General features: G+C 40.9%; 1 protein-coding gene across 3 annotated transcripts in view; it reads left to right on the forward strand.

Moving 5' to 3' along the window:
* The window catches only part of PLEKHM3 (pleckstrin homology domain containing M3), a 79,143-nt gene extending 69,556 nt beyond the window's left edge, over window positions 1–9,587 (forward strand). For 2 of the 3 annotated variants that reach the window (XR_009155472.1, XR_009155473.1), the window contains exon 7: window positions 7,342–7,478. Coding sequence is in view for 1 of the 3 variants with exons in the window: in XM_058186239.1 (XP_058042222.1) it covers window positions 7,342–7,519 (178 nt within the window). In the remaining 2 variants the exon portion in view is untranslated. Of the gene's footprint in view, window positions 1–7,341 lie in introns of all 3 variants that reach the window. The other variant, XM_058186239.1, reaches the window with a different exon arrangement.
* The last annotated feature ends 6,283 nt before the right edge of the window (window positions 9,588–15,870 follow it).

Genomic DNA, 15,870 nt, shown 5'->3' on the forward strand with positions numbered 1-15,870 from the left:
TGCAGTACTTCAGGCTACTACTTGTCTGACTGCCAGCTGCCTGCAATTTGGCAGTTCGGATCTCACCAGGCTCAAGGTTGACTCAGCCTTCCATCCTTCTGAGTTCGGTAAAATGGGGACCCAGATTGTTGGGGGCAATATGCTGACTCTGTAAACCACTTAGAGAGGGCTGGAAAGCACTGTGAAATGATATATAAGTCTAAGTGCTATTGCTATTTTCTGTTTTCTTGGGTTTTTTTTTCCAAGTATCAAAATCTAGAAGTAAGTTAAATGAGGTATATAGCACCTCTATATGAATATTCTATCAAAAGCAAGAGCACTTGCCAAACAGTTTCTCTCATTCTTTGGCTATGAATGAAAAGGCCTCAAAACTAAGCTTGCATAAAACAAGGCATCTACAGGATGTTGATGAAGTTTCCTGTCTTAAGCAGGAATTGACTTGATCTCGGTGGTTACTGCCAGTGCTATGATTTTATGATTCAAATGCCTGAAGACCATAGGAAGGGTCTTATTACAACAGGACAAAGATTCATCTAGTTTAGTGTTCTTTGGGGAAATTTCAATAGTAAGATGTGAAAGCAATTATTGTATGCCTTCCTCCTCATGTTCCTCAACATGCTGCCTATTGACCCAAAAATAAATAAATGCCATTGCTTCCTGATTATTCTAAGTCTGTATATGTGATAGGAAGGAAGGAAGGAAGGAAGGAAGGAAGGAAGGAAGGAAGGAAGGAAGGAAGGAAGGAAGGAAGGAAAGAGAGAAAGAAAGAAAGAAAGAAAGAAAGAAAGAAAGAAAGAAAGAAAGAAAGATGATAGATAGATGACAACTACCATATTTGTGATATCATCCTCAAAATTATGTGCTATCACCTTCAAGACCTGTGGTGGTACAGTGGTTTTAGAATGCAGCATTGCAGGCTGACTCTGCCCACAGCAGGAGTTCAATCCTGACCTGCTCAAAGTTGACCCATCCTTCCAAGATTGGTAAAATGAAGTCCCAGATTGTAGGGGGCAATATGCTGACATTGTAAACAACCCAGAGAGTTCTGTAAAGCACTGTGGAGTGGTATATAAGTACTATTACTATGATTATTTGTTTCATATATCTTTTAACCATCCTAGTTTGTGGGGATAATCACTATAGGTAGTGCTCACTTAACAATGGTAATTGAGACTGGAATTTATATCACTAAGCACTACAGTCCAGACCTACAGTCACTGCTGCTTAATGACTGTAGGTCTGGCAGTCCCTCTCCATTGCAATTGTTATGTGAATGCCATGGATTTTTAAGCAAGAACTTTGTGTGACTGATTTCCAACTTCCTGCCAGTTTACCCATTGACTTAAGTTGCTGGCAGAAAAAATGTCAATTCATACGCCTGGCTGAAAATTTGAGGACTGATTGTAAGCACCATTCATTCAGTGTCATTGCAAGTTCAAACAGTAGCTGAATGTGTGGTCATTAAACAAGGAACATCTGTAATGTTTTATCAATCAACTTCACTAGATGTCCTTGTGTTTTAATATTGTGGAAGGCAAAAAATAGCATTGTCCACTTTCTTTGATCAGTGTACAATGTTGTAATATTCTGTTATTGATTCTTTTATTTACCTTCTTTCCTTTGTTTTAGAAAAAAAGTTTGTAACCTTTTCTTTGGAAAAGGTACTTTAGGCCCTTGATTCTTCTACTTAACTTTTTTATATGTTTCCTAGTTTTATATTTTAATAATAACCAGTTATTCAGGTATCCACTCAGGCTTTTCCAAATCATACACATACCCATTTTCGTCTTGTTTTGCCCTTGTGTTTTTTTACATTTGGTGACACTGACTTGCATTCAGAGTAGAGGTTCGCCCCCACCTTTTTTTTTTTCACTGATCCTTTTTGTTTTGATCATTTTAAATCACTGCACAATTCAGTTACTGAACAAATTGAAAAAACTGACCTAATCACAGGATTGTTTATATTTCATATGCATAAGAGTAGACACATAGATAAAACTGTTTATTATCAGTTACTTCTATTATGGCATACTTTGAGACAGAAGTTTTATTTTAATTTAGTTAGTTTAAAGTTTTAAAAAATTTCTAATGATGTCAAATTAATTTTGCACAAAATATTTGAATAATTTAAATGTTTATTGTGTATTGAAATTCCTGGTGAAACATTTCAGAGTGCTGACATCTTGAAAGGCTTCAGATCATTATTTGGTCTAATTATTTGGTCTAATAACATTTTGGGATATTTGCAGTGTTCACCAACTTTTCATTATATACACGCATACATTTATCTGTATGCTTCCATTTTCTCATGTTTGAAATTTTGTACCATTTGGGAGTCAGTGAGTATTCTAGGATCTGAAACTATGCCTTTGAACGAAGGTAAAAGACAATTGATGCTGTATTAGCTTTGTACAAGCTCATCTACGTGATGGTAGTCATAAATCAAATCAATGGCGTTCCAACACTAAACCTTGTTTAAACCAGTAAAAAGACTGATGAAATAGCAATAGCATCCCTTGTAATCAGATGCCCTTGTGAATGATCCTATAAGAAACCCCCCTTCTGTTCTTGAGAGACAAGCAATTTAAGTGTATTTCTACCTTTGTTTCTATATCTTGCTGCTTATGGTGCTGCCTTGAACTTTTTGTTTGCCAAGGCAGAGCTCCTTTTGTGGAGGGAGTCTGCTGCCATAGGAAAATGCAAACCCATGATTCCCAGATGGTTAGATATTTCAAAGTAAGTCTGCAGAGGTTCTCTCCACAGTGTAGCATCTTAGACAGATTAGCAAAGAGAACACTTTCTGTTAGAAAATACCATCTTCTGTGGAAGCATTTTCAGATGCAATTTTTAAAGTCTTATCTCTCCCTGAAATAGATAAATCTTAGAACAGGATAACCCTCCTGAGAGCTGGGGTTTTCATTTGCACCAGCTTGTTTGCTCAGCATTCTTCTTCTTTTTGTGTGTGTGTCAGTCCTTGAGCAAACAGCTAAATACCTGGATAATGCATTCATCTGGCTTTGAATACACATATATTACATACCTCTTTCTTGCTAATCAGTGTGACACATTCTTTTGTTGGCCAAATGGTTCCAAAACAAACTCAGTCATTTCACTTAATTAGCAGGGGTTGGTGGGCTGTGCCTTGCAGGCTTCTTACATCCTGCCCAAGGAGAGACAAATCCAAATTCTCCCTCATAACATGTTCTTTTCTTTGTTTTCTTATTTGAATTTTATAGCGCCAAGCCTTTCAATCATTAGTCTAAAAATAGAAGTTGTAGTAAACACAAGTTATAATGAATGAGCCACATTATGGCCATACAATTTGTAGTTTGTTTCAGGCAAACAAAAAGGAGACTTAAACAAGGACTCAAAGCTGTTGAAAATAGAATCCTCTATAGTATTTTAATTCATCCCTTAATCATAGGGATAGAGTGTTGCAGGATAATTGACTATCATGTTTATGCTTAAGTGTTAAAACTGCACAATGATCAGGTTATGTTCTCTCATCGAAATCAGCTTCATATAAAATATGTAGCAGGGGCTTATTTAAAAGAGAGATGTTCTTCCTTGGAAGTACATCTGAAATAACCATTTAGAAATGGCAAATTTCCTATTATGCTACCTGACAGTCTTGGCAGACCTTTTGTTGCTAGAGTCACATGGGTTACCTTTTTCTATTAGCTACTGGGACCCATGAAATGCACATGGAATCCTGAAATGGACTTCTTAGTCAAATTGCAGCGATTTTCCTCTTGTGTTGCATGTGGTGAATGAATTGGACAATGTGCTGTGTCACCTCTGGTTAACAATGATAGCTGATATGACAGAAGGGATCTCCATGCTGACTCTGTGATTAAAGAAAACAATCTTTAATCATCAATGACAAGGTTAAATCTTTTAAGATGGATCTAAAATGAGACAAAATCCAAGGATCCAAAGTTGGATTAGCAAATGAAAGGGGCTTTAAGGAAGTCTCTGGCAATTTGGCTGAATTAAAATGTGTAAACTGGGCATTACAAAGCCATGCCTCTGCATGACAGATATATAAGAGAACAAGTGGAATCATGAAAGGTGTCTGGGTGGGGTCCTCATTTCCTACTCCAGGACAGAGCAGAAATGCTTCCGGATTAGAACCTTCTTTCTGAGGAGTTACTTATTTATTCTGCTTTTGAGTCAGCTTTGACTCCTGACCTGGACTAGTCCCTGGAGCTTTTGGCACTTTCAGAAGTGATTTTTCCCTGCTTAGGGTCTGACAGAGAGTGACTAGCTCAAGGTCATCCAGTTGGTTTCATGTCTAAGGTGGAACTAGAACTTCTGGTCTCTGATTTTTAGCTTACTGCCTTTACCACTATTCCAAACTTGCTCTCTGTGAGAATCTCAAAAGTGCCTTTTCAAAAGGCAATTGGACAATGTTTTTTCTGGAAGATGTTTCACTTCTCATCCAAGAAGTTTCACCAGTTCTTGGATGAGAAGTGAAATGTTGTCTTCCTCAAGAAAAAAACCCAGTCCAGTTGCGTTTTGAAAAAGCACTTTTGAGACAACCATGACCTGGATGATGATTGAGAATCTCCATAGAGACTCTGTGAGGAGTTATAAATTGCAGAGCACCCACCAAAGCAGAACATTGTTCATTTGCGAGTTTCTCTTAAGATTTCTAGATATAACTTGGGAGGGGGGGGAGGAAGAAAGGGAATGGAATTAATTAACAACATGGGAAGGAGAGGTAAAAATATAGTAAGGAAATATTGGAGCTTTCCTTTCAGTTTAGAGAAACTTCTGATCTCCTAAGTTGTCCTGCAGGAGTGTTTCCCCAATTCATTGACTTTGTGAAGAAGATATGAATAAAAAGGTAAAGGTTCCCCTCGCACATATGTGCTAGTCATTCCCAACTCTAGGGGGTGGTGCTTATCTCCGTTTCAAAGCCGAAGAACCAGCACTGTCTGAAGACATCTCTGTGGCTGGCATGACTCAATGCCAAAGGCACACGGAACGCTGTTACCTTCCCACCAAAGATGGTCCCTATTTTTCTACTTGCATTTTTTATGTGCTTTCGAACTGCTAGGTTGGCAGAAGCTGGGACAAGTAATGGGAGCTCACCCCGGTACGCGGCACTAGGGATTCAAACCGCTGAACTGCTGACCTTTTGATTGACAAGCTCAGCGACTTAGCCACTGAACCACTGCATCCCTAAGGTATAAACAAGATAGGTGATATTCAATATAGGTCACCCTGCTGCAGCTGTAAGTGTAGGAATCCACATGACTGCCTAAGGCAAAACTGAATATATAAATAAGTCTGCAATTGCTTGTCTAAGGTCTCATTTATGCAATTGCTTGTCTAAGGTCTCATTCAAAAGGATTTGAGAAGAGGAGAAGAATGGTTTATTAATAATGAGGTGGTTTTATAAATAGGTAAGAGGAATATCCACCGTCCCAATAGAGATGCTTCTCCTTGCCCTCAGATGCTAGAATAGTGGCTGATGCAACTTCAGATGGGCAAATTTTAAAAAAGAGGTATTTGTTATCTTAATTGAACTTCTGAAGGTTCTCTGCAGCAGGAAGAGACTAGACCTTAGTGATTCTCTGTATAACCTGGTTCCATTTTATCATTGATTCTACAATAAAAAATTAATAAACAGCCCAGAAGCTACATTTGCCTCTCTATATCCATGATCAGTGTTAAGAGAAAATAAAGATTACTTCTCATATTAAGAGAGCACCAGATAGACAAACACACACACACACACACAGCCACAAACCAAAACCCTTCCTTCCTCACTGATGTCCCTTAAGGAAAATATAAATGCAACCACTTAGTTTTCCACCAGTGCATAAATTCTCTCACTAATATATACAGATTTTGCAACTACCAATGCTGAAGATTAGAGCATGGATATTGTCTTTCTTCTGAAAAGCCAGCTACATCTTTCACTGCATACTGAATCAACAGAATTCCATTTTTCATACTCTTTTTTTAAATTCCCTTTAATACATATTCCTCCAGTTTAGAGCATAAAGAGGAAAAGGAAGCTCCGATTGCAATTAATCAATTAGATTTTAGTTGGTAATGAGAGTTATAATCTAGTGCATATAGAATCAAGTATCTGAAAGAGTTATTTCTAAGTAGATGTGCAATAAGGGGGTTTATAAAATATTTTGGGAATTTAGAGAATGGAAGCTAATTTTAAGTGAAATCTATGGAAAGTAGAATTCCAACCTGTTCTTCCAGTAGTGTTTCTGGGCATTCCATTCTTGCTTTTACTAAGAATTAGTTGATTATGGATGTTAAGAGAAGATATGGGCTGTTTGCTTCATTATAAATTGTTTTACTAAAGTAGTTAAATTTTTATCTCAAAATTCTCTTCTTCCCTTATCCCTACATTTAATGCATCTGGATAGGAGTGGCAGGTGTGTTTCACTCTTTCATAATCCTCCAGGCATTCATTTCAATAGAAATTCCTGATAAGCTTTTACATTTTCCAGTTGAATGAGAAAAGAGGGAAAGGGAGAGGCCATGAATGAATACAAAATGACATTCTCATCAATCATTAGTCTCCAACCATTGCAAGGAATTGCAAATCACTAATGAAAGGGGAATTAACTTTATAAAGTCAGCATTAGTGTCAGAGGAGATGATTTAAAATTTTAAAGTCATACAAAATGTTTTCTTTGGCTATTGTTTAAACTCACACTTAGATGGACAATATGTTTCTTGAATCCAGTAAAGAGTGAGTAGCGTGCTTTAATTAAGCTTGTAAAGTCTACAAGAGAATTCAAGCAAATGTTGAGTATTTTTCTTTATTTATTAAATATATATGCCACCCATCTTGCTGTCATGCAACTCTGGGTGACTCACAATCTCATAAAACAATATTATAAAAGATCAAATCAGTAAGACAATAAGAATCCTGCATGCAATTAAACTGCACACAAACTACTGATTCCAGTAATAACATGCAGAGTCGCAGCCCAAATGTCTTACTGAACTATGAGTACAGTAAATAACCAGACTGTAGAAAAAGAGTAGAGGGTGGGGTTGTCTCAATCTCAGCAACTTCTGATATGTGGACTTTAACCCAGAATTCCCAGTAATGGGCATGCTGGCTGGGCATGCTAGAAGTTGAAATCCCTGTATCAAAAAGTTACCACATTTAGAAAAAAAAATCTGGGCATCCTTTGTACCCAAAATTCTCTATGACTGGCTGTCAGAAGTAATAATGTGCCTGATAAAGTACCGTACAAGTTAGGGATTCTGCTTATTTTACAGAGATGATCTTTTGATAGCAGAGAAAAGGTAGAAACCTGAATATAAATGTACAAATATCTCATTCTGTGCTTACAGGTGTGAAAGCTGTAGTGCTGTCTTCCATTCAGAATGCAAAGAGAAGGCCGTTCCATGCCCCAGGTGTGTGAGGAGAGAGCTACAGATGAAGCAGAAATCTTTTTGGAGAAGACTGAATATGGATGAGAGCCTGGAAGAGGCCTGCAACATGTTTGAATTGTCCTATCAGAATACATGATCTGAGGGGGAAATGTGACAACCTACACCCTTTCCCAGCTTGGAATGAATGTTTCTAAGGCACTGGTTCATTGCCAGGGAGAATACTTTACTACAAAAAATGTATACCTATGTTTTGTTCCTGAGTAGCTGGAGTTCAGAATGCTAAGAGAATCAAAGGCTAAATTGCAATTATGAACTGGTTAGGGAACCAACGGGTGTTACACCAAAAGTAGTTTGCTTGAAATATTTACTATTGTCTGCATTGATTGCATTCCCTTTACTTTGAAAGATCTCATTAGCTTGTATTTATTACTGGACTTCAAGTGATTTTTCTTTTTGGTAGAAATAGATGGCATTGCTATTTAAAGTTCACAAACTACTTAGGACAATGTGCCTGTGGACAGGTATTTGTAGAGCTTTTTGCAGCTTAGAAAGATAACTTAATAAACTGCTTGTATGAATATTTTCTCTGCTCCCCCAAAATTAAGCCAGTTCCATTTTAGAAGCACGGCATAGTAATTGTCCTTAAAACCTCTGTAAGTCAAGTGCTAAAACTTGCCTAGGTCTTATGTTAATATTCCAGAATACTAGAGAAATTGCTTTCAGTGATGAAATATTCACAGTTGAATACTTGTTCACAACACAGTTGTTCACAAATCATTAATTCAGATTCTGATTTTCCCACATGTAACACCATAAAGCTTGAATATTTAATCCCCTTTGATGTTAAATAATGTACATTGCTTTGCTCATAACTTGTAGAAGAAATTTCCTGCATTTGGATGATGGAATTAGAATCTGACTCTTTCTGCTTTTAACATTCATATTCTAGTATATATATCAAGGCTCCGAGTACTGTAGCAGAGTCAGTAAGAGCTTGAACACTTCATCCTGAAAGTGAAATTTCTTGCATACTTTTAAATTCTGTATTAAGCAGCACTGGGACATATATTTTAACCACTTAACTTGCAACATTTGAAAATAATGAAAATATTAAAAAAAATGGTTCTAAATCAATATTTGGACTTTCAGTATTCCTATATAGGATAGGATATATATATGGGAATATTGGAGGTTTTTACTTCTGCTTTCAACTAACTATAGTTTAACATTATATTCCAGTCCAGACAGCAACAGGGATTAGTGTTTACTATGATTAATTGAAACAAGCCATCTGTAAACCTTGTTTTTAATGTCTTCCTTACTATAGTGAAGGACAGTATAAGTTTTATCTGGTACTGGTATGTATCAAATCAAGAGTAGCCACTTAATTTGTGCAGGCAGGGGAACACATTTTTATTTCTCTCTCTACTTCCTCCCCTCAAACTGCAAGTTACTTTCTCTACGTTTGTTATGTTGATTTATTATAGGTTGGCTGTTGATAATTGCACATCTGGAAGACAATCAACAGAGCTGGCAGTGACTAGAAGATCCACAATGCTTGTTATTTAAATTCATTTATTTATTTAATTTATAATTTAATTTATAATCTTGTTGATGTACTGCTTAGTTCTTCTGGACTAGTTGGCACCCAGTTTTTTATGTTCAAATAGGCTAACTGCAAATGATGCTCATAAGGAATGATCATCTGCTTTGTCTTTTAAATATTTGTCTCTCAATCATATTTGTGTAGAGCCATGCATTTGTCAGTAAGCTGAAGTCCATATATTACATTGAGATTTATTTTCATTGCTTCTTTTACTTAAGCATAAGTAGCAGGAGAGAGAGAGAGAAAGAATGAGTGATCGTGTATTTGACTTTTGCATGATTTCCAGAATCTACAGCAAAGAAGAAGTTGGTATAAATAACTGGCTTGATTTTGTTTTGATGTTTGCTTTTGGGAGGGGGATATCTTTGAACTTCCTAATTATTTTAATTTTTTTAAGGCAGACTAGGCAAGTGAATCAAGCATGTGGAATGTGTGTTTACCAACTTTTTTTCAATGTATTGTAATGTTTTATTATTTTTTTTACATTTCTTTAAGATGCCCCATCAATCTTTTGATTTTATCCAATGAGTTATTAAAAGTGAAGTTAAAGGATGGCTTTAGTGTGCATCATTGCATACAGCTCCCATCCACCACCTCAGTTCTTTGTTTTGTGTTCATTATGCTCTTAATGTTGGTTCTCAGCTTTTTTTGGAAGAATTGGTTGCTACCACATGAGAATGAACACTGTCTCAAATATACATTTCTGTATTATACTAATCAGAGACCACCCTGTTTCCTGCTTTGAAATTGCCTTAATTTACTCTTCCTCTGCAATGGGCTGCTATGGTAATATAAAATGTTTTTCAGCCTGTGGAGTTCTCATTATTATTATTATTATTATTATTATTATTATTATTATTATTATTATTATTATTATTATTATTAATAATAATAATAATAATAATAATTAGATTTTTATACCGCCCTTCTCCCGAAGGACTCAGGGCGGTGTACAGCCAAAAGTAAAAACAGATAATACAATATACAATTTAAAATACAAATTAAAAAACTTATTTTATAATTGGCCTAAAAAACTTTAAAATATATAAAACTAAAACCCCATTAAAATTAATATTAAAAAATTTAAAATCGATAAAATTTAAAATCGATAAAATTTAAGCCAGCCCCGCGCAAATGAAAAGATGTGTCTTCAGTTCGCGGCGGAAGGTCCGAAGGTCAGGTATTTGGCGTAAACCCGGGGGAAGCTCGTTCCAGAGTGTGGGAGCCCCCACAGAGAAGGACCTTCCCCTGGGGGCTGCCAGCCGACATTGCTTGGCGGACGGCACCCTGAGAAGTCCCTCTCTATGAGAGCGTACGGGTCGTTGGGAGGCATGCGGTAACAGCAGGCGGTCCCGTAAGTACCCAGGCCCTAAGCCATGGAGCGCTTTGAAGGTAGTAACCAAGACCTTAAAGTGCACTCGAAAGGCCACCAGTAGCCAGTGCAGTCTGCGCAGGAGCGGTGTTACATGGGAGCTACGCGTAGCTCCCTCTATCACCCGCGCAGCTGCATTCTGGACTAACTGAAGCCTCCGAGTGCACCTCAAGGGGAGCCCCATGTAGAGAGCATTACAATAATCCAAGCGAGAGGTAACGAGCGCATGAGTGACTGTGCACAAGGCATCCCGATCAAGGAAGAGGCGCAACTGCCGAACCAGGCGAACCTGGTGGAAGGCCCTCCTGGAGACGGCCGTCAAATGATCTTCAAACGACAGCCGTTCATCCAAGAGGACACCTAAGTTGCGCACCCTATCCTTTGGGGCCAATAACTCGCCTCCAACAGTCAGCCGCGGCTGCAGCTGACTGAATTGGGGTGCCGGCATCCACAGCCACTCCGTCTTGGAGGGATTAAGCTTGAGCCTGTTTCTCCCCATCCAGACCCGTATGGCTTCCAAACACCGGGACAGCACTTCGACAACTTCACTGGGGTGGCCTGGGGTGGAAAAGTACAGCTGGGTGTCATCAGCGTACAGCTGGTATCTCACCCCAAAGCCACTGATGATCTCACCCAACGGCTTCATATAGATGTTGAACAGAAGGGGCGAGAGGATCGACCCCTGCAGCACCCCACAAGTGAGGCACCTCGCAGTCGACCTCTGCCCCCCTGTCAACACCGTCTGCGACCGGTCAGAGAGATAGGAGGAGAACCACCGATACACGGTGCCTCCCACTCCCAATCCCCCAACCGGCGCAGCAAGATACCATGGTCGATGGTATCAAAAGCCGCTGAGAGGTCTAATAGGACCAGGGCAGAGGAGTAACCCCTGGCCCTGGCCCTCCAGAGATCATCCACCAATGCGACCAAAGCTGTCTCCGTGCTGTCTCCGGGTCGGAAGCCGGACTGGAACGGGTCTAGATAGACGGCTTCATCCAGGTATTGGGGTAGCTGTCGCGCCACAGCACTCTCTACAACCTTCGCAACGAAGCGAAGGTTGGAGACTGGACGATAATTACCCAAAATAGCTGGGTCCAGGGAGGGCTTCTTGAGGAGGGGCCTCACCACCGCCTCTTTCAAGGCGGCAGGGAAAACCCCTTCCAACAAAGAAGCGTTGATAATCCCCTGGAGCCAGCCTCGTGTCACCTCCTGAGTGGCCAGTACCAGCCAGGAAGGGCACGGGTCCAGTAAACATGTCGTGCCGTGAAGCCTCCCCAACAACCTATCCACGTCCTCAGGAGCCACAGGGTCAAACTCATCCCAAACAGATTCGACAAGACATGCCTCCTCTCCCTTGCTTGGATCATCCCAATTTCGGTCCAGACCATCCCGGAGCTGAGCGATTTTATCGTATAGATAACCACTAAACTCCTCGGCACGTCCCTGCAGAGGGTCATCCCGCACCTCCTGATGAAGGAGGGAGCGGGTCACCCGAAACAGGGCGGCTGGGCGGTTATCTGCCGACGCAATGAGGGTGGAGGCGTAGGAGCGCCTCGCCTCCCTCATTGCCACTAGGTAGGTCCTAGAATAGGACCTAACTAGTGTCCGATCAGCTTCGGAACGACTGGACCTCCAGGTGCTCTCTAGACGTCTTCTCCGGCGTTTCATCTCCCTCAGCCCCTCAGAGAACCAAGGGGCCAGACAAGATCTGCGCCGGGTCAGAGGCCGCAAAGACACGACACGGTCCAAGGCCCCAGCCTGTGTTCCCAGGCCACAACTAGTTCCTCAGTCGTGCCGTGGGCCAGATCCTCAGGGAATGGCCCAAGCTCCGTCAGGAACCTCTCGGGGTCCATCAGGCGCCTGGGACGGAACCAACGTATAGGTTCCGTCTCCCTGCAATGGTGGGTGGCGGTTCGGAAGTCTAGGCGAAGGAGAAAATGATCGGACCATGACATCGGTTCTGTTACTAAATCATCTAATTCCAGATCATTTAACCACTGTCCAGAGATATAAATCAGATCCAGCGTGCCTCCCCCCATGTGCGTAGGGCCATCATTTACTTGAATCAGGTCCAAGGCCGTCATGGAAGCCTGGAACTCCCGAGCTGCTGTCGATAACAAGCCAGCTGATGGCAGGTTGAAATCCCCCATGACTATAAGTCTGGGGGTCTCAACCGCCACAGCGGCTAGTACCTCCAACAGCTCGGGCAGGGCTGTGGTCACGCAGCAAGGAGCCAGGTACGCGATCAACAAGCCCAACTGATTCCTATGGCCCCACCTCACATAGAGGGATTCACAGCCGGCAATCTGAGGAACAGTGGCCTCCCTCGGCTCTAGATCTTCCTTAATAACAACCGCCACCCCCCCCCCCACCCCTACCTTGGGCCCTCGGCTGATGAAATGCTCGGAAACCTGGATGATGATTCCAAGAGTCCTTAGGATATTTTTGAGGCCAAAGGTGGTCAACAAGTCCTGTTTATATGGTTGCATGTAGTTTGACCTGCAAGTTAACCTATCGTTAGCTCCCAGAAACCTAAATAAGACAGCAGCCACAACTACCCCTCAATGCAAAATATATCTGTGTTGAAGAGAATGCAGGCATTCAAGGTAGTTGTTCACAATATATTTCTGTTAACTGCATCTGCATGGGACCTGATAAGCATGTTCCCCCAAATCCTTCAAGCTGCAGAGTGCTGTCATAATTCTACAGCAGTTCAGTGGCACATTTTTAATTCCAGTGGGACTTGTGCTCAGTATAATTTATTTATTTATTTATTTATTTATTTGATTTTTATACCGCCCTTCTCCCGAAGGACTCAGGGCGGTGTACAGGCAACAATAGAATACAAACACCACAGTATACAATTTAAAATGCAAGTTAAAAAACTTATTATAATTAGCCTAGAACTTTAAAATTTATAAAACCAAACCCCATTTAAAATTAGTAGAAAATTTAAAATCGATAAAATTTATGTAATTTAAAATTTAAAATTTTAAATTTAAGCCAGCCCCACGCGAATAAAAAGGTATGTCTTCAGTTCGCGGCGGAAAGTCCGAAGGTCAGGTATTTGACGTAAGCCTGGGGGAAGCTCATTCCAAAGTGTGGGAGCCCCCACAGAGAAGGCCCTTCCCCTGGGGGCCGCCAGCCGACATTGTTTGGCGGACGGCACCCTGAGAAGTCCCTCTCTGTGAGAGCGTACGGGTCGGTGGGAGGCATGCGGTAACAGCAGGCGGTCCCGTAAGTACCCAGGCCCTAAGCCATGGAGCGCTTTAAAGGTCGTAACCAACACCTTAAAGTGCACTCGGAAGGCCACAGGTAGCCAGTGCAGTCTGCGCAGGAGCGGTGTTACGTGGGAGCTACGCGAAGCTCCCTCTATCACCCGTGCAGCTGCATTCTGGACTAACTGAAGCCTCTGAGTGCACTTCAAGGGGAGCCCCATATAGAGAGCATTACAATAATCCAAGCGAGAGGTAACGAGCGCGTGAGTGACTGTGCACAAGGCATCCCGATCAAGGAAGGGGCGCAACTGCCGAACCATAATGCAGCCTTTGGAACCACAGTTATGTCCCAGCAAGGATTTTTAATGCCACTTGCTGATTTCCCCAGAAGGTCCAGCAAGTGCTGTTTATCTACGTCATCCACTGCCACTTCTGCATCCATTAAGGAGAGAAAGATGGAATGACCACAAGGATAACAAGCTGCGTGTGAAGCAATATTTTGGATATCCAGAAGGGAGGCATTTTTATGTAATTATTATTAGGTATAATTTGCTCACTGTTTGATTAGAATGTCTATGGAGATTCTCAGTCATCCAGGTCATGGTTGTCCCAACTAGACTTTTGGTTTTTCTTTGAAGACATTTTGCTTCTCATCCAAGAAGCTTCTTCAGATCTCACTGGATGGTGGGGAATGGAAGGATTTATATTCCTTGCAAACAGCTGGTCATTTGCATTCTTTTAGAGAGTCACCGAGGCCACCTGGAAGTTTATCTGTGTCAAGGTCACCTGAGTAGTGCAAATTGGTGTGGAGCCTTCTTGGAACTGTTGAAAGCTGTGTTGTAGACTGGAGATAGATGATGTCATATCCCCCCCCCCCTCTGTTGAGAGAGGGCTCCTCAATTTTGACATAGATGGCCTTTTTGACCCTTTTTCAAACCAGCGATCCTCTCCATCCAAAATGTGGACTTTGCTGTCTTCAAAAGAGTGTCTTTTAAATGCAGATGCTAATTTTGTCCTGATGGGTTTGTTCTCCTGTGTTTGGCTATGCATTTATGAAGTGTTTGGTTTGTTTCCCCAGTGTACAGATAGGCACATGGCTCACTGCATTATACTGCATATACCATGTTGCTCCGTTTGTGTCTCTCTTAACAGAGGGGGAAGGATACATCATCATCCATTTCAAATCTACAACACAGTCCTTTCAACAGTTCCAAGAAGGCTCCATTTGCACTACTCAGGTGACCCTGACACAGATAAACCTCCAGGTGGCCTCAATGACTGTCTAAAACAAATGCAAATGACCAACCGTTTGCAAGAAGTATAAATCCTTCCATTCCCCACCATCCAGTGAAATCTGAAGAAGCTTCTTGGATGAGAAGCAAAACGTCTTCAAAGAAAAACCAGAAAGTCCAGTTGCCTCTTGAAAAAGCACTTTTGGGATATCTTTGATTAGAATGAGATTTTGGCAGACTATGACAAGAAATTTTTGCCACTGCTGGAAAAGATTGAAATGGCTTTTATTACTTAACAAATGAGGAAGAGCTATACAGCCCTTCCTGGGGAAATCCACTCTATTCCCTTTTTTACTAGTAATCAGTTTCTGTTGCACTGTGCTGATCTCTTCCTTGGGGCTGTTTGGCTCAGAGACTTCCTTTGCAAATATTTACTCTCCATGTAGGTAGTATTTGTTTAAAAATTACAACTGGTAGAAAAATAAAACAGGAAATAGAATAAGCACATCATTATCTCATGGCTAAATAGGAAACTTCCCATTTGGGAAAGTTTTTCTCCTGTTTAATCAATATATTACAATACAATGAAGGGGACAGTGGCTAAGACACTGAGCTTGTCGATCAGAAAGGTCGGCGGTTTGAATACCTAGCACCACATAACGGAGTGAGCTCTTGTCATTTGTCCCAGATTCTGCCAACCTAGCAGTTTGAAAGCATGTAAAAATGCAAGTAGAAAAATAGGGACCACCTTGGTGGGAAGGTAACAGCGTTCCGTGCGCCTTCAGCATTTAGTCATGCCGGCCACATGACCACGGAGACGTCTTCGGACAGCACTGGCTCTTCGCCTTAGAAACTGAGATGAGCATCACCCCCTAGAGTCAGGAATGACTAGACTAGCACGTATGTGCGAGGGGAACCTTTACCTTTACTTTTACAATACAATATTATGCTTGCTGCCATAGATAATGTAACTAAGGTTACTGCTATTTGACTATATAGACTGAAGTAAACAGTTTAGTCCTTTGGCTAGAAATGAATAATAATTTATATACAAAATTA

This window comes from Ahaetulla prasina, chromosome 1 (genome assembly GCF_028640845.1).
Source record: "Ahaetulla prasina isolate Xishuangbanna chromosome 1, ASM2864084v1, whole genome shotgun sequence".
Lineage (NCBI taxonomy): Eukaryota > Metazoa > Chordata > Lepidosauria > Squamata > Colubridae > Ahaetulla > Ahaetulla prasina.